The 17,351-nt window shown below is 41.6% G+C and overlaps 1 protein-coding gene across 2 annotated transcripts in view; it reads right to left on the reverse strand.

Annotated features, from left to right (window-relative positions):
- Nucleotides 1-13,223, reverse strand: part of ARIH2 (ariadne RBR E3 ubiquitin protein ligase 2) — a 47,983-nt gene extending 34,760 nt beyond the window's left edge. Inside the window, exons 1-3 of one of the 2 annotated variants that reach the window (XM_028124368.2) lie at nucleotides 13,064-13,223; nucleotides 10,021-10,079; nucleotides 7,654-7,997 (exon numbers count right to left, since the gene is read on the reverse strand). In XM_028124368.2, coding sequence (XP_027980169.1) covers nucleotides 7,654-7,902 — 249 coding nt within the window. In that variant the 5' untranslated portion in view covers nucleotides 7,903-7,997; nucleotides 10,021-10,079; nucleotides 13,064-13,223. Of the gene's footprint in view, nucleotides 1-7,653; nucleotides 7,998-10,020; nucleotides 10,080-13,063 lie in introns of those variants that run through there. The other variant, XM_028124370.2, reaches the window with a different exon arrangement.
- Between the last annotated feature and the right edge of the window lie 4,128 nt (nucleotides 13,224-17,351).

The raw sequence follows: 17,351 nt of genomic DNA on the forward strand, positions 1-17,351 counted from the left end.
ATCAGCAATATGTCACCCAGAACCTTCCTCAATGTGGCTTTTAGCCTATAACCAAAAAATACACAATCCTAAGAATGTGTTCTAAGGAACCACAGCAAATATGTGAAAGTAACAATCCCACTGTTCTGCACTTGCCCTGCCTCCACCATGACCATTTGTTTGAACATTCATGTGCCAGGCACTTTACATGCATTATCTCATTTAATGCAGTGAAGAGGTATTATCATTATTTTACACATGAGAAAACTGAAGCTTAGAGATGTTGAGGAAGTTGCCCAAGGTCACATTATATTAAATGGCAAAAAAGGGAATGGAGCCCAACCATCTGACCACTAGCCCAGGCTCTGGCCAAGACCCAACAGACACAAAGGCCACATTCATGAAAGTGTTCACAGCAACATAACCAGTCCCCAAGAAATGTAACACATAAGTACTTACCTAAATGCCCAATAGGAAAAGTCTGAGCAAATTATGGCTCAATATGATGATGTGATATTTAGCCATTTAAAGTAATTTATGAGGATGAAATAAAAACGGGGAAATATTTAAAATACAGGCATACCTCATTTCATTGTATTTTGCAGATATTGTATTTTTTTTATAAATTGAAGGTCTGTGGCAACCCTGCATCAAGTCAGTCTATCAGTACCATTTTTCTAATAGCATTTGCTTACTTCATGTCTCTGTGTCACATCTTGGTAACTCTTGAAATATTTCAAATTTTTTCATTATTATTATATTCGCTATGGTGATCTGTGATCAGTGATTACAACTTGCTAAAAGCTTGGATGATGGTTAGCACTTTTTAAGCAATATTTTTTTATTAAAATATTTACATTGTTTTACAGACACAATGCTATTGCACACTTAACAGACTACAGTATAGTTAAATATAACTTTTGTTTGCACTGGGAAACCAAAAAAAATTCATATGACTTGCTTTTTTGTGACATTTGCTTTATTGCAGTGGTCTGGAACCAAACCTGCAATATCTCTGAGGCATGCCTGTATATAAGAAAAAAGCAGAATATAAAAATACATGTACATAACAATTATCAGAATGTAACATCAACCAGGGCAGGGACCTATCTATGTTGTTTGATGCTATTTTTTCAGTGCCTGGCACATAGTAAGTGCTTAATAAATATTGGTTGAATGAATGAATTGAAGCACAGTAATATTATATACGAATATAGGTAAGCCCTAAAGGATTATAAGGAAGAAAACTTTTATTTTAGGTTAAGGAATTATGAAGGATATTTCTTCTTTAAATACTGTAGTGACATTTCAACAATAAAAAGTTAAATATAAGTAAGTTAAGGATTTGAACACAAATGTAGGATTAAAAGCACCCCTTAAGGGGGCACCTGGGTGGCTCAGTCAGTTGAGCGGCTTTTTTTTTTTTTTAAGATTTTATTTATTTGTTTGAGAGAGAGAGCATGAGTGGGGTGGGGAAGCAGAGGGAGAGGGAGCAGCAGACTCCCCACTGAGTAGGGAGCCCACCGCAGGGCTCTATCCCAGGACCCTAAGATCATGACTCAAGCTGAAGGCAGACACTTAACCGACTGAGCCAACCAGGTACCCCGTGGCTGACTCTTGATTTCAGCTCCGGTCATGATCTCGGGGTCCTGGGGTTGAGCCCCGTGTTGTAGGGCTAGGCAGGGAGTGTGCTTGGGATTCTCTCCCTCTGCCCTTCCCCCTGCTTGTGTGCTCTCTCTCTAAAATAAATAATTCATAAAATAAAATAAGACCACCCCTTGATTACCCATGGTTCCTGTGATAGCGTGAAAGCGCAAGAAAAAGACTAGAATAAAAGCTGGCCTTGAATCTGATTGAAAGCTTTTTTTTTCTGGAAGGCGGTAAACATGTTGTGTGTACTGCCAGGTGCACAGTGAGCAAACAAAGTCAATGATGACAATAACCTTTCTAAACTGGCAAGACAGGGACAACTGTTAGCACCAGTTGTACTTAGGCAATTCTCAATGTCACTCTGGACATTTCTCATCTCCCTTTTAAAAATAAATTTGTACATCAGTAAAATGCACATCAGATTTCCAGACTAAAGGCATCATGAAGTATGTCAACACACCCACTAAAAACCAACTATCTGAAACACAGGAATTTAATTTAGATTCTATTGAGATACAGGCATGCAAAGAAACCTGACATCAGGTCATAAAAATAGAAATGAGATGGCTTCTCAGCACATAAACACTCAGTGTTACCAGGCCCAGCTTGAGGATACTTTCCCATTAATAGTAATAAAAAAACAACAATTACCATTAATAAATACATAAATAAAAATAAAATGGTCTAAAATCCCGCTATATCAGGACACAAAAAAGTTGACATAATAAGTAAAATTAAAGTCTTTTCCAGATATTATACAAAAACTTGGTACCACTTAAGACTAAATATAAGGTATTTTGTGAAGAACATCAATTGCTCATGTTACAGTACCAAAAGCACAGAAATAGATTGTTTTGAACACGAAACTATAAAGACTTTTCTGCACTTGGAGTCAGAAGCCCTGAAAACTAATTATGATTCATCCACAAAGGGGAAAGATGATCCACAGAAAAAGAATCACAAAACATTTTCTAGCCACATTTTGCTGAATATCAAATACTAGATTTTAAAACAAATTCAAGCAAGAGGGTGGCAGAATAAAGTATTCTATGTAACATTTTCCCAGCTCTACTGCAGTTAATACAGCAATTCATAAAGCAAGAACTAAAAAACTCATTATAGCCAGCTTATTTCTCCAATCCTATCTGGGGTACACAAAAGGCTTAAGAAGTGAACAGCCGCAGTTCAGTGATGAAGAAGATTAAAAAAATCCAATAGTAAAGACACCCCACGCTTCATTCACAATCCTCCACATTTTACTCCTTTAATCTATACTTCTTAGTCTCCTGCTTTAGCTCAGAAGGTAACTTTCCCACCCCCATGCTTATTAACCCGTGGGGCTTGGACTTGACTTGTTACCTGCACTGCCCTTCTACTCCACCTCGAAGGATCTCCTGCAACACAAAGCTCAGAGAGCTCACTGTGTCTCCATTAGACTAGATCTAGCCCCAAATGGACTATTTCTTCTCTTTCTTATGCGTTTGGGTGGAGCCCTGAACCACATTCCTCCTCTCCTGCCCACACCCCTAGCATGCTGTTGAGAGAGGAGTAGCATGCAGGAGACTCCTATGGCCCATCACCAATGAAAGCCAGCCTGGAATATCTGGGCAGCTTGACTGCAAATGCCTCAGCAGTTTCACAGAACAGCACTAGCAGGATTCACTGAATGACAAAATTCTTCTTGACTAACTACTACATATTTTGCAATAAAAATGTCTGTTATTGGGCGCCTGGGTGGCTCAGTTGGTTAATCGACTGCCTTCAGCTCAGGTCATGATCCTGGAGTCCCGGGATCGAGTCCCACATCCAGCTCCCTGCTCAGCAGGGAGTCTGCTTCTCCTTCTGACCCTCTTCCCTCTCGTGCTCTCTATCTCAAATAAATAAATAAAATCTTTAAAAAAAAAAGTCTGTTGGGCGCCTGGGTGGCTCAGTTGGTTAAGCAACTGCCTTCGGCTCAGGTCATGATCCTGGAGTCCCTGGATCGAGTCCCGCATCGGGCTCCCCACTCAGCGGGGAGTCTGCTTCTCCCTCTGACCCTCCCCCCTCTCATGTGCTCTCTCTCTCTCATTCTCTGTCTCAAATAAATAAATAAAATCTTTAAAAAAAAAAAAAAAGTCTGTTATTACCAGAAAAGGCCTCTCTCATCTATAACAATCAAATAGTCTTCGTGTGAGTTTCATATGAAAATACAGGGTTTTAAAAAGTCAGCTTTGTTTTCCTTGAAGACTTTAAGACCTAAAGACACACACAATCATGACAAATATTTGTCAGAGATTTTCCCCCTCCTACAATATAATACTTCACCTGGCAATCAACCAATCTCTAATGACTACAGTTGACACTTGAACAACATGGGTTTGAACCGTACAGAGCCACTTACACACAAGTTTTTTTACAATACTGTACTGTAAATGTCTTTTCCTTATGACTTTCTTAACATTTTCTTTTCACTAGTTTACTTTACTGTAAGAATCTGGTATGTAATACATATAACATACAGAATATGTGTTGACTGTTTATGTTATTGGTAAGGCTTTCAGTCAACAGTAAACTACTAGTATTAAGTTTTGGGGGAGTCAAAAGTTATATGCATATTTTTGGCAGTGTGGGGGTTGGCACCCCTAATCCCCATCATTGTGCAAGGGTCAACTGTATCCTATCTGTGTAAGATGACAGCTCATTCTAAAAACAATGCTTCCGTTTTGCCATGATTTGAACACCAGTAGTTTCCCCCAATAACAGATAAGCATTTTCTCTGTTGTCTATCCTTAGGCCTTAATCTGATTTCCTGGGCATGCTCCTTTCTCAATTAATGATCTTACTCATGAACTTGTCTTAAAACACATATAGGAAGTTACCCTGACACCAGGGGCCCTCACTAAACCAAAAACCCAGTGTCCCAGACAACTGGAATTTTAATATTTAAGAGACATGAAATCTCAAAAGGCAACAAAAGGCTTAATTTTATGCTGGACAATGGCTCATCCATAGGCAACTGCCAACACACAAATAAAACAAGTAAAACAGACGAGTATCAGTGAAAAAGTCAAGCCAGTCCTCAAACTTAGCTTTCATTCATAAACAACTGTTCACATGGCTATAATTTTAAACCACATACATGTCATATTTTCTACCAGCCAAATAGCACCTAAATCATATGAAAGAATTAAATATCTTGATATGTCAGAGTTGTACAAACAGCACCAGGATCACCACTGATGTCCAACCACAGATACACATGCAACAGGGCAGCTAGAATAGCCAAAGCACCAATAAACACCGTTCTGTAAATGCAGCACTTAAATTATTCCCTCTCATCTCATAAAATATTAATTACAAAAATAAAAATGTTAAGTTTTCAGCCAGCCTGAAAAAGGAAGATTGTATGTGATTCCCTCTCCTTTACTCTTAACCAAGCTGTTTTTGCCTAGCCTCTTTGGTCAAATTCTGAAACTACTTAAAACACCACTGAGTCCCTTTATGTGCAGCCAAGCCACCAAAAGAGCCAGGACCCTTGCTGCCCTGCCCCAGAAAGAAAATGGTTATTAGCATGCTTCTCAGTGAGATTTAGGGAGGGGGGAAAATCTATCTTCTACCGTGATCTAAATTTTCATGGACTATTTTCCCCTTTGCCCCATTTTCTCTTCAACCCTTTCCTAGTGTTTCAACTTTCTTCCATCTCTTTTTATTTCTTCCTCTCTATACCAAGTTCGTTTTGCTCCTTCCTTTCATGATCTTGAGGGTCAGAACAATGCCTTTTCCTAATAGCAGAGAAGGATGTACAGTAGAGGGACTAGGGAATCTAGTTCACAGCAGCATCAGCTATTGTCATCAACAGCTGACAAAATTCACAGTATCCAAGAAATTATTCAACACCTACTATGGATGAAACATTGTGACAGGAATGATGGGGGAGAAAAGGTATAAAGCAGTTTCTGCCCTCCATGAAGTGACAATCTAGTTGGAGAGATTAGGCAAAAATACATGGTAAGGTAAAACAACATAAAGCGGTCCAAAGACTGCAGTATGTGCTCTAATATACATGAGTTGTAATGTTCAGGCACCAAGAACAAAGGAGGGTACAACCACTGTGCTGTAGGGGTCTCAAGAAGGCTCACTCAGGAAAAGTAAAAGCTAGACTCTGAAGGAGCCCTGAGGGTATAAAAGGAGAGGAAGGAAAGGGAGGGCTTTCTAAAATGGGGAGAAGACTTTCCAGAGGGCTGACCCTATATCAGCTTAACAGCAAGGAAAAATGTAAAATGGGTAAATTTTATGTTACATGTATTTTACCACAATTAAAAAAAAATGAGGATAGGTGTCTGGGCCCCTCAGCTGTCTCCAGCAGGGTAGGAAAGTCAGCACAGAGGGAAGAGAATTCTTATGCACAGGTGAGAACATCTGATGAACTTAGTCAACTGATACTGTCCAGCACGTAGCCACACCTGACGATACCTTTTCTAATTTTAAATACCAACACTGTGTATAACCTGACAAAATGGTTAAAGCAAAAGAAACTAGCTGACCAGATAGAGAGGTGTGTGCATTGTTAGGAAGAGATCTGATGCCTTTTCCACCAGGGAAATGTCCTCTAGAAAGAGGTCCCAGCAGCTTTGCTAAAGCCAAGGGGGAGAAATCCCAAATCCAGAGGTTCCAATGGGTCTCCGTTCTTCAAAGTTTTCTGAGCACAAGAAAGGAAGTCTGCAACCCTCCCAGGAGCGAGTCACAAAAAAAGCTGTAGATTTCAATTTCCCACTAGTTGCTAATAAAGCCCTGAATATCCAAATCCAAGGTATTAATGAGCCTTCACTGACCACCTGGGGAAAAAAAATCCCTAAACTAGTAGGTAAAGCAGCTTTTATAGAAATCACACACGGCATACCTTAGTTACTTCCATTTAAATACCAACAAGAAAATTACTTGATTGAAATCATGCCAATGTGCCCTTGGCCTTCAATTTAAGCAGATTAACAAGATCCATATAACAGTTCCTGAAGGAAGGGCAATGAAATAAGAGAAATGTCCCCACTTTCACATAATGGCCAATATTAGAGGAGGAAGAAACATGCTAGGAAATTGTCTAAATGACCATAAAAATGTTCATAGTACATAGTGTTTTATGTGAGTGGACTATGTACTAGTTTAATATTACATAGCACAAAACGTACATGGTAAGGACAATAAAACCCGCCTGAGGTGCAAGATTGAAAAGCATACGAATTTTGTGTTAAAAATAAGATTCTTGCTGGAATAACTCACTCATTAAAGTTTCCATATAACACCCCCAAAATCAAGGAAATACAAGCTAAAATCTCTTTCAACATTAGACATTAGTATATGAAACAATGGAGTTCAATTAGCCCAGAGGCACTGATTATTCAGGGCACATCCTGGGTACCTCTCAAGACAGTTGCCAGGGTGCCTGGGTGGCTCAGTTGGTTAAGCGACTGCCTTCGGCTCAGGTTATGATCCTGGAGTCCCAGGATTGAGTCCCGCATCAGGCTCCCTGCTCGGCAGGGAGTCTGCTCTCCCTCTGACCTTCCCCCCTCTCATGTACTCTCTCTCATTCTCTCTCAAATAAATAAATAAAATCTAAAAAAAAAAAAAAGGAATTGTCTTAACACTTAAAAAAAAAAAAAAGACATTTGCCAGAAATTCACACATGGTTGTAAGGAGGATGGTGATTCTGAGGCTAATCTTATCTTACCTCATAAAGTTTTGTAAGACTCACTTTCTGAAACCAGTGTTAATCTATGTAATTGTGCTTCTATGTATTTCCAGTCTATCCTGAATCCACCCCATCCTTCCTTTCTAATTCTTAGTAACTTGGGAATTTGAGGGCCTTAAATATGCATATTTTAGGAAACAAAGCAAAGCATCAAATGTCCAACTAATCCAACGCATACCTAAATTTGGTTTCACTACAGCGCCATTGATTCAATCAGTCTGGAGGAGACGTCAGTGAGCAACAGCTTGTATTTAGCTTTAATTGGGGGAATTACACTTGGAATTGACAACACTGCTCACCTTCAGGACAGAGGCTAAGCTGGTCATGTGCTCATTGAGGGCACCCTCCGACTCCTTGTAGGTCAAACAGGTGAACTGGTACTCCTCAGGATCAAAGGCGTCGGCCCCCTGCTGCTCCACATCGCTGGCTACTCCCACGTAATAGTCCTCTATGTCCCCAGGGTCCTCATCCTCTTCTTCCTCCTCACAATTTGGGTCATAGTCCTCTTCATTGCTGTCAGACCCCTGGCTATTCATGTCCACAGACATCTTAGCATCCAGCCAAGTTGCAGATCAGGAAAGTAGTTTTTTCCCCTCCCCCCAAACTTTACCACTTTCTCAAATGCATTAGTGTTTTTTGTCTTCTAAGGAAGGAAAAGAAAAAAATAAGTGTTACTTACTTTCACTATGAGAAGTTATAACAGTAACCACTGAAGAATCAAAATGGTATAGCCTGGTCCTATCCCTATTATGGCCTATTCCAACTCTGGACTCATACTGGAAACACCATCATGTCCCTGACTAGGCTTATCTAAGGAAAACTCATTCCTTGAGGAGCAGAAGCAGCTAATAATGGTAACTGCACATGAAGGGCCTGGCATGAAAGAGTCAGGAAGGCCATCTACTCCATGTCAAAGGATCAAATTCCCAAGGATTTATGTCAAAGGGTCAAATTCCCAAGTCCTTAAGAAAGAGGCACATCCCCACAGTTGGAGGCCCACAAGGGAAGCAACCTAAAGGTTGAGCTACCAAAATTAAAATCTCTTTGCTAATTATGCCCCACTGAGTAGTGACACAGACGGTACACAAATGACACAATTCCTTTCTACTATAATGTCTAGGAAAGAGTACCACTGTTTCATAGACATCACTCTCAGATGTCTGGAAAACAGGTGCATGGTTAGTAAAGAAAACGAAAGACACAAAGCTCTTCAACAACCTCCTATAGTCTGCAAAGTTAACTGATTTTTCAGTTTTAAAGGATTCTACTGATTCTTTAAAAGGGGTACTTCAACACAAACAAATTGATCCAATAGCAAAGAAAAACGACAGATATACAGAGAAGATTTTGGCAAATGCCCATTAACTTTTCTCCACAAGTACTGTTTCAAGCAATCATCTGCAAGAAACAGTATTAAATAGTGATTTTTTTTTTTTTTAAGATTTTATTTACTTGTCAGAGAGAGAGAGAGCACAAGCAAGGGGAGCAACAACAAAGGGAGAAGCAGGCTCCCCGCTGAAAAAGGAGCCCAATCTGGGATCATGACCTGAGCTGAAGACAGATGCTTAACCCACTGAGCCACCCAGGCGTCCCTTAAATAGTGATTTAAATCTAAAAACTAATAGGACTTTAAAATGCAAGAGCATCTGCATTGGATGGTATGTAAATAACTTACATAACCAAATCTGGATTAAATACAAAAGTATATACAAAGTCTATTTGAAATAGTTAAGCTCTCAAGGGGTGGCTCAGTCGGTTAAGTGTCCAACTCTTGATTTGGGTTCAGGTCATGATCTCAGGGTCGTGAGATCAGTGGGGAGTATGCCTGAGATTCTCTTCCTATGCCCCTCCTCCTGCTCTCACTGTGCAAGCTTTCTCTCTCTAAAAAGAATAAAATAATCTAGGGGTGCCTACGTGGCTCAGTCGGTTAAACGTCTGCCTTCGGTTCAGGTCATGATCCCAGGGTCCTGGGATCGAGTACCACATTGGGCTCCTTGCTCAGCAGGGAGCCTGCTTCTCCCTCGCCCTCTGCCTGCTGCTCCCCCTGCTTGTGCTTGCTCTCTGTCAAATAAATAAATAAAATCTTTAAAAATAAAATGAATAAATAAAATAGTCTAAAAAAAAGGAAAGAATCTCTCAAAAAATCAACCATAATTAAGACAAGAAATAAAAATTAAAACACATTAGGGGCACCTGGGTGGCTCAGTCGTTAAGTGTCTGCCTTCGGCTCAGGTCATGATCCCAGGGTCCTGGGATCGAGCCCCACATCGGGCTCCCTGCTCTGCAGGAAGCCTGCTTCTCCCTCTCCCACTCCCCCTGCTTGTGTTCCTGCTCTAGCTATCTCTCTGTCAAGTAAATAAAATCTTTAAAAATTATTTTAAAACACATTAAAATGAACATGTTAAAGAAAAAAATGTGTAGTGAATACGTAACCAGTCTAAATGACTACAGAGCCACCTTTTAATATAAAAATATCAGTGAATCTAAGTTTGACATGCTAACCATAAATGCCCAGTTTTTTTAAAATCACATTAATGAGAGCAGTAATATAATATTTGCAGTTTGACTTTTAACAAATTGTTTTATATGGTAGAACCACCTAATTACAAACGAACTACGGTACTTTTCCCTTAGGAGAAAAAAATTAATCTTTAAATTAAAAATACCTGAATTCTTGAAGATCTTTGAAGATGTCACCCCAAATATTCTGTCATATAATTTCCATCTGAAATGAAAAGAGAAATTCTATTTATATTTTTGAAGATGGTACCCTGGTTTTGCAAATTTATTTTTTAACAAGCAAAAACATTTAAAAGGATAAGCAGCAAGGGACCAGAGTAACTGAAATTATTTTCTTGAAAGTCCCACAGAAACACGTATGTCATATTGAAAAGACTTACATGGCCTTCTAAAAAAGAAAGTATTCAAAGTAAACAGCCAGTAATTATTTAACCTAGAATACTGGTAATGTAAATAGATACCTAATTCCCTCCCTTAGTTTGAAAACCCACCACCTTACTCCTATGGTTCAGAGTCCCTAAATTACTACCACAATTTCAATCCTAAATGTTACAAAGAAGTGGAAAAAGTAAATTGCAACTGACTTAAAATGAGATTTTTAGTATAAAGTCACTTCCATGGTGATAATATAACACAAAATACTGCCAATATTTCAGATCTCACTTTACTCATGAAAAAGTTATTTTGAAATAAAAAGTGTCCCCAATAGGATGCACACTAGGCAATATTAATACCCGTGTGCCGCCTCTCTTCTGACATGCTCAAGGGCCATCTGACCTGCTCAGAGATACAGATCTCACTATCCAAGACTAAATAAGTAAGCAAGGCTACTTGCTTACTCAATTAGAAATCTTATGTCTATTTCTTTATCCTTTAGGATTTCTTGGAAAACTTGGGATGCCTGGGTGGCTCAGTCGGTAAAGCGTCTGACTTCGGCTCAGGTTGTGATCCCAGGGTCCTGGGATGGAGTCCCGCATTGGACCCCTTGCTCAGCAGGGAGCCTGCTTCTCCCTCTGCCTGCTGCTCCCCGTTTGTGCTCTTTCCCTCTGTACCTGTCTTTGACAAGTAAATAAATAAACTCTTAAAAAGAAAAAAAAAGGATTTCTCGGAAAACTAAAACTTATAACTTCCAAAAAACTACTTCAAACATGGGCAAATATAAACCAAATGAAAATCAAAGTCCAAACAATGATTATGGAAGATCTAAAATAGTAGAGAACTGATTTTTTAAAATCTTTTTTCTTTTACCTGTATATTATTCAAGGTATTGCTTATTGGGCAAACAAAATTCATAAATATTGCTCCCATCTACAAAATTTCACTACCAATATTAGCTCTCATTTAGTGAGAGCCAATTGCAGGTTTGACTCATTCTCATTAAATCTTCACAACTCTACAAAGTGGCTCTCATCCCCTTCTTACAAATGAGGAAACCACAGTTCAAAAAGGTTAAGTGACTTGCCAGGATCACACTGCTGGTAACCGGTATTACCCAGAGTCAATACTTCCACCAGATCCATTGGCTACGGAGATTTACAACTCCCCACCACCATCCCAGAGAACCTAATACTATCCAGAAAGCTACCTTCAGAATCACAACAAACAGAAGACCATGCTTTCCACTTTCTCTGGATTTTTCCCCAGAATTTGAACTTAGAGGTTGCCCATAGGCTTCTCACCACTAAGTACTCAAGAAGCAGGGGAAAACTTCGTATTTCCCTCCAAAAAAAGAGAAAGTGATTTCATACTTAGTGGGAGTTCTAGGTCTAGATTTAAAGATTTATTTTATTTATTTATTTATTTGAGAGAGAGAGTGTACATGAGAGGGGGGAGGGTCAGAGGGAGAAGCAGACTCCCCGCTAAGCAGGGAGCTCCATGCGGGACTCGATCCCGGGACTCCAGGATCATAACCTGAGCCGAAGGCAGTCGCTTAACTAACAACTGAGCCACCCAGGCGCCCCTAGGTCCAGGTTTAAATAAAAACTTAATTTTTAATCTTTTCAAAGTTAAATATACCTAATTCTACTCAAAAGAGTGCTAACATTGTTCAAAGGGGCCAGAATGTTATTGCCTTATTAAAAGAACTGATGACAACGCTTTGATTTCCTTTGGATGTTAAATATAATCCCTCCACCCCAAACAGAAAAGGAGTAATAGAAATTACACCCCCCCACCCCCCGCCCCCAGCCAAAGTCACGTATTCAGGAGACGCTGACACCCTCCCTGAGCTAAAGGATCCAAACTGAAGACTTCTCTCTGTTTAAAAGTTGACGAAAACACTTTTTGGCAACTCTGAAGATGTTTACTCCAGACATAATATTTGGCTCTGAATGGTCATTTACTAACGCTACATCTCCGAAAAAAACTACTTAGCACTTCTAAAATATGAACCAGTAACTTAGTTTCAAAACCCTACACTATACTACCCTGTCTAATACGGTAGCCACTAGCCCCATGTGGTTATTAAAATTTGACTTAAAAATTAAATAAAAACCTAAAATTTGGTTTTTCAGTCTCACTAGCCATAAGTCAAATGTTCAATAGCCACGTGTAGCTAGTGGCTACCCTACTTAGGAACAAAAGTATAAAATATGTCCGTTGTGGCAGAAAGTTCTACGGGACAGAGCAACAATCAGTACTGAGGTGAAGTCATCCGACAACACGGCTGTCTCTCCCGCCGCTAGCACAGCACCGTCCGGCGAGACGGCGGCGCAGCTCCTGGGCCGCACGTTTCTACCGAGGCGCAGGGACAGCCGCGAGGACACGGAGCCCACGCGCAGGTGGACCCTTCGCAGGCGAGCGTTAACTAACTGCGCGGGTGGCACTGCGAGGGCTCCGAATGATGACTAGAGTGAGAAGCCCCGGAGGCGGCGCGTATCCCCGGCGCGCCCGGTGGGGAAGGCCCAGATGCGCCGGCGCCAGTCGGTCAGAGGCGCTGGCCTCCGACCTCTCCGGGAGCTGGGAAGACGGCAGGAGGAGGAAAAACGGAGAGACGCCAGGAGCCAGCCCGCCCCGGTGGTAGCCTTCAGCCGCCCCTCCGCGGGCGGCGCTGGACGCTGAGACGGGGAACCGGCGGCCGGGGGCACCGGGGCCTCGCGGGCGGCGACGAAGGCGGAGGCGCGCGGAGAGCCCACCCCCCTCCCCGGCCCGCTGGGGTAAACAAGGCCGCGACCTGCGCCGCACACTTACCGGGAGCCGCAGCCCGCGGCCGCTGAGCCCGGGCGGGCCAGACCGGGACCGGCCGGGCCAGAGGTTTCAGACACAGGCGCAGACGCGGCGGGCGGAGGCGACGGGCCGACGCCGGTCAAGGCCCGCGCTCCTTCCTCCCGCGGAGCGGTCTCCGCTGCTCCGGAAGTGCTCAGTGAAGTTGCGTCACTTCCGGCCCGGGGTCGATCGGCGGTCGCCGAGGTCGCGACTGGTGCTGGGTAATACCGTTCCTTGGCCAACGGTTCACTGCAGCCCAGCACTCCGATCCCGAGTGTGACCCGGCATGGCCCGCGCCCATGGCTGCAGGAGGCAGCGGAGGAGAAGAGTCGGCTTATTGGAGAGTGGTCAAGGCGTCTCTTCCGGCTTTCTCCTACCGGCGCCGACCGCCGGTATAATTTTAACCAGCGTTTTTCTGATGCACTGTTCGCTTCACTGTTTGTATTCGAGTATAGTGCACGTAGAAGACATACTGACGCCTATGGAGTGGTAAAGGACTGTTGTTTCCCGGCCGCTATCTGGTGGAAGAAGAATTGGGGTTTCAGGTCTCCGCCGGGCCGGGAATTTCTGCTTACACTCTCAGGCCGCCGCTTGGTGGCCCCCGAGCCGCAGATACCACGCCGGGCTTTCCCTTTACTCTCCGCTGCGTGGCCCACCCAGTTCTTCAGCTTCCCGTTCATCGTACAAGATTGAATCGTGATTTTGTTTATTAAATTCCACATTTGCCTTGTTACACGGTTTCTTCAAACGGTTTAGGAAGTATGTGCCCCCATGACTGTCAATTAACTTCTAGGACCTGTTGCCAAGCATGGTGGATAGAAAGCCACTGAGGCTCACTCGAGTTGCTGCTGCACAAGTGAAAATGCGGGTGTGAAGCCGGTGATGTTAGGGAGCACCCTGGCTGTGCAAGTCCTCCCATAACCCAAATTATTTCCATCCATAGTACATAGTCGTCTATGTACTGATATGCAAGATAACTGTGTGTAACGAGCTCTCTTACTTCTTGCTTCTTGCGTGTATTCGTGTATTTCTTATACATGGTTTTCAGCTTTCAGTTTAACTAAGAGCATGTACCTAAATAAGGCGCAAATACTAGAAAGCATCCCTCCCTCCCCCCAAAAGGAAACAAATACTAGGAAGCCCAAATTAATTTGGAGTGAAAATTAATAGCAATGACTAACAATTGTAGGATTATGAATTCTATATATGTTGGCAACATAAAAGTCTATTAAACTTCAATGTGCTTATTTTATTCCTTTATGATACTAGCAAAGGACCTAAAGTGTATTTTCTGCAAATGAAATCTGAATTAGAAGCTCTCGTTTTGGGTTACTGGTAATAAATGCTCTCCAGCAAATAATAGGAAACTTTCTGTAGCATTATTGCATTTGCAAAATAGAGAATTTGTTCATAAGTCAAGCACATGGGTGTACATACAATATATTGGAAAATACGTATTATCCTTATTTGCACACCTGTCTTTCTCCTGCTAAAGGTGAGTTTTTGCTTGTTTGTTTTAGAGAGGGGGAGCAAGAAAGAGAGAGGGGCAGAGGGAGAGGGAGAGAGAAAATCTTAAGCAGACTCCATGCTGGGCGGAAGCTCAGTCTCAGCCCTGAGATCATGATCTGAGCCAAAATCAAGAGTTGGACGCTTAACCGACTGAGCCACCCGGGCACCCCAAAAGGTGAGTTTCTTAAGGGCACAGATCCAACCTTGTTTTAAATATTACTCTATTACATAAACATTTATTGGGTTGATGATAATATTTTTAACCAGTGGCAATTTCTCTCCAGGAAATAGAGATTTAAGAATTAAGCCAAAATATTTAAGGATATACATAAAAATATGTGCACATATATGTGCTTTGGAATGGTGATTCCAAATAGGAATTCCAATTAGGAAACATTTGCCGCATCCAAAATGTCCTAAAGTAAGAGTTTGTTAAATTATGGTAAAATATACAATGAAGAAAACCATTAGCAATGATGCTGTACTAAGGTATCTATTAATAAGGAAAGGTATTTTTGATATACTCTTAAGTGATAATAAGAAATGAAATGTGTATGATAGTACTTTTTCAAAATATATATGCATGTGAAATATATAAAGTCTCATGATTTCTGTGGTTCAGAAATCCAGACAGGCCATGGTGGGAATGGTTTGTCTCAGCTCCTCAATGTCTGTGGCCTCAGCTGGAAGACTCGAAAGCTAGGAGCTGGAATCATGGGGAAGAATTATTTACTCACATATCCAGTGGGTTTTGGTGGCTGTCAGCTGGGGGTCTAGCTGGAGCTGTTAGCCAGAACACATACACACATGACCTCTCCACGTTGGTCTGGTTTCCAGGGACAAGTGTCTTGAGAGATAGAGCTAGGTGGAAGCTCTATCTCTTTTTATAACTTAGCCTCTGAAGTTAGGCAGCATTACTTCTACCACATTTTATTGGTCCAAGCAGTTACAAATGTCCTCTCAGGTTCAAAGGAAGGAAATGAAGACCCACCCTCAATAGAGGAAAACTAACATTGTATCACATCGTAAGAAAAGCATGTGGAATGGGATATATGGTGGTATGGTCATCTTTGGAAAATATAATCTGTCACATCACATGTTACATATATGTATCTTATACATCTAGCTTTCATCTTCACCTATATTGATTTTATTTTTTTTTAAGATTTTCTTTATTTAACAAAGAGACACAGCGAGAGAGGGAACACAAGCAGGGGGAGTGGCAGAGGAGTCTTCCCACTGAGCAGGGAGCCCGATGCGGGGCTCGATCCCAGGACCCTGGGATCATGACCTGAGCTGAAGGCAGACGCTTAAGAACTGAGCCACGCAGGCGCCCCCTTTTATTGATTTTAATTATGCAACTAATATATTGATATATTAAAGTTGTAAAAAATTAACATAAAAGTATTGATAGCAGCGTGTGAATATTCCCATTAACTCACTTGGACTCTCTCTACCCTATCTGGGGTCGTTACCGTTGTCTGATCCTTTCTGTGCATTCACATGTATATCTATTCATAGCTATACACACACATTTACACAAATGTTTTTTTTCTGTTAGTAACAGGCTATTATAAGATGCTTCTTTTTTCACTTAGTAGAAAGAGCTATTATTCTCCATTCCACGAATGAGCAAACTAAGGCAAAGAAAATTCGGGTAATTCCTCAAAATTAAAAAGCTAGAAAGTGGGCAAGCTGAGATTCTTACCCTGCTGGTGTGGCTCCAGAGCCTACCCTCTCTCCACAGTGCTGGACCCCTTCTCAGTATTTCCTAATATGAATGTATTATCTCTTTCACCATGCTCCCTTTGCAGGTCATCTGTTTGCAGTTTTTCACAATTACAAATAATGTCACAAACACCCTTGGCTGTACTTCTTTTTGCACAGATGTGAACATGTTTGGGGTTCTAGTTCTAGAAATGGAATTGATGAGTCAACTGCCCTGCTCATACTGCCAAATCACCTTTTAAAAATGCCTTTGATTCTTTGAGCCCGGCTGAAGGACAGGCAACATGTTGTTAGATATAATGGTGGGGGAAGGAGATCACAGCCCCTGCAGTTTAGGAACTTTGGTCTAGTAAGAGATGAAAAAATTAGAGGAATTGTGAAATAAGTATGAAATTGCTGTGAGGAGTACCACACAGGAGAGTCACTACATCTCCATTCTCTGCTCTATCTACGCTCATTCCCTAGGAATCTCATCCAGTCTCTGCCTAAGGACCTCCAACACACTGATGACTTACAGGTCTTTCTAGCCCTACCCGGTTCCCTAAACATATTCAGTATACTCAATTGTCCGTTTGGAGGTCATATTGGCACTCAAATTTGAAGTCCCAAACAAAACTCAATTTTATCCCCAAACTGGTCATTCCCCCAGTGTGTCCCAGCTCAGTAATGCCTCTATCTCTTACTGTTTACTCAGGCCAAAAATTCACAAGTCTCTCATGACTCTTCTTTCCCTTTCCAATTCCACATTCAATCCCTAAGTGCTATACCTCCATGATATGTCCTGATTTGGCAGTTCTCCCCATCTGCTGCTCTAGTGCAAACCACCAACATGTGTCCCTGGGTGTGAGCAATTAACTAGTCTCCACGCTCCCACCCATGACATAGAACCACTATATCGGTTCTATACATTATCTAGAAAGATCTTTTTAAAGCATGCAATATGTCAATTCCCTGTTCAAAACCCTTCAAAGCTTTCAATCACAGGCTTCACCCTTATAGGCCTATAGTGGTAGGGTCTGGGTCCAGATGCCCAGGG

The sequence above is a fragment of the Eumetopias jubatus genome, unplaced genomic scaffold, assembly GCF_037043125.1.
Source record: "Eumetopias jubatus isolate StellerSeaLion01/CBP00866 unplaced genomic scaffold, mEumJub1_p1.0 scaffold_1, whole genome shotgun sequence".
Taxonomy (NCBI): domain Eukaryota; kingdom Metazoa; phylum Chordata; class Mammalia; order Carnivora; family Otariidae; genus Eumetopias; species Eumetopias jubatus.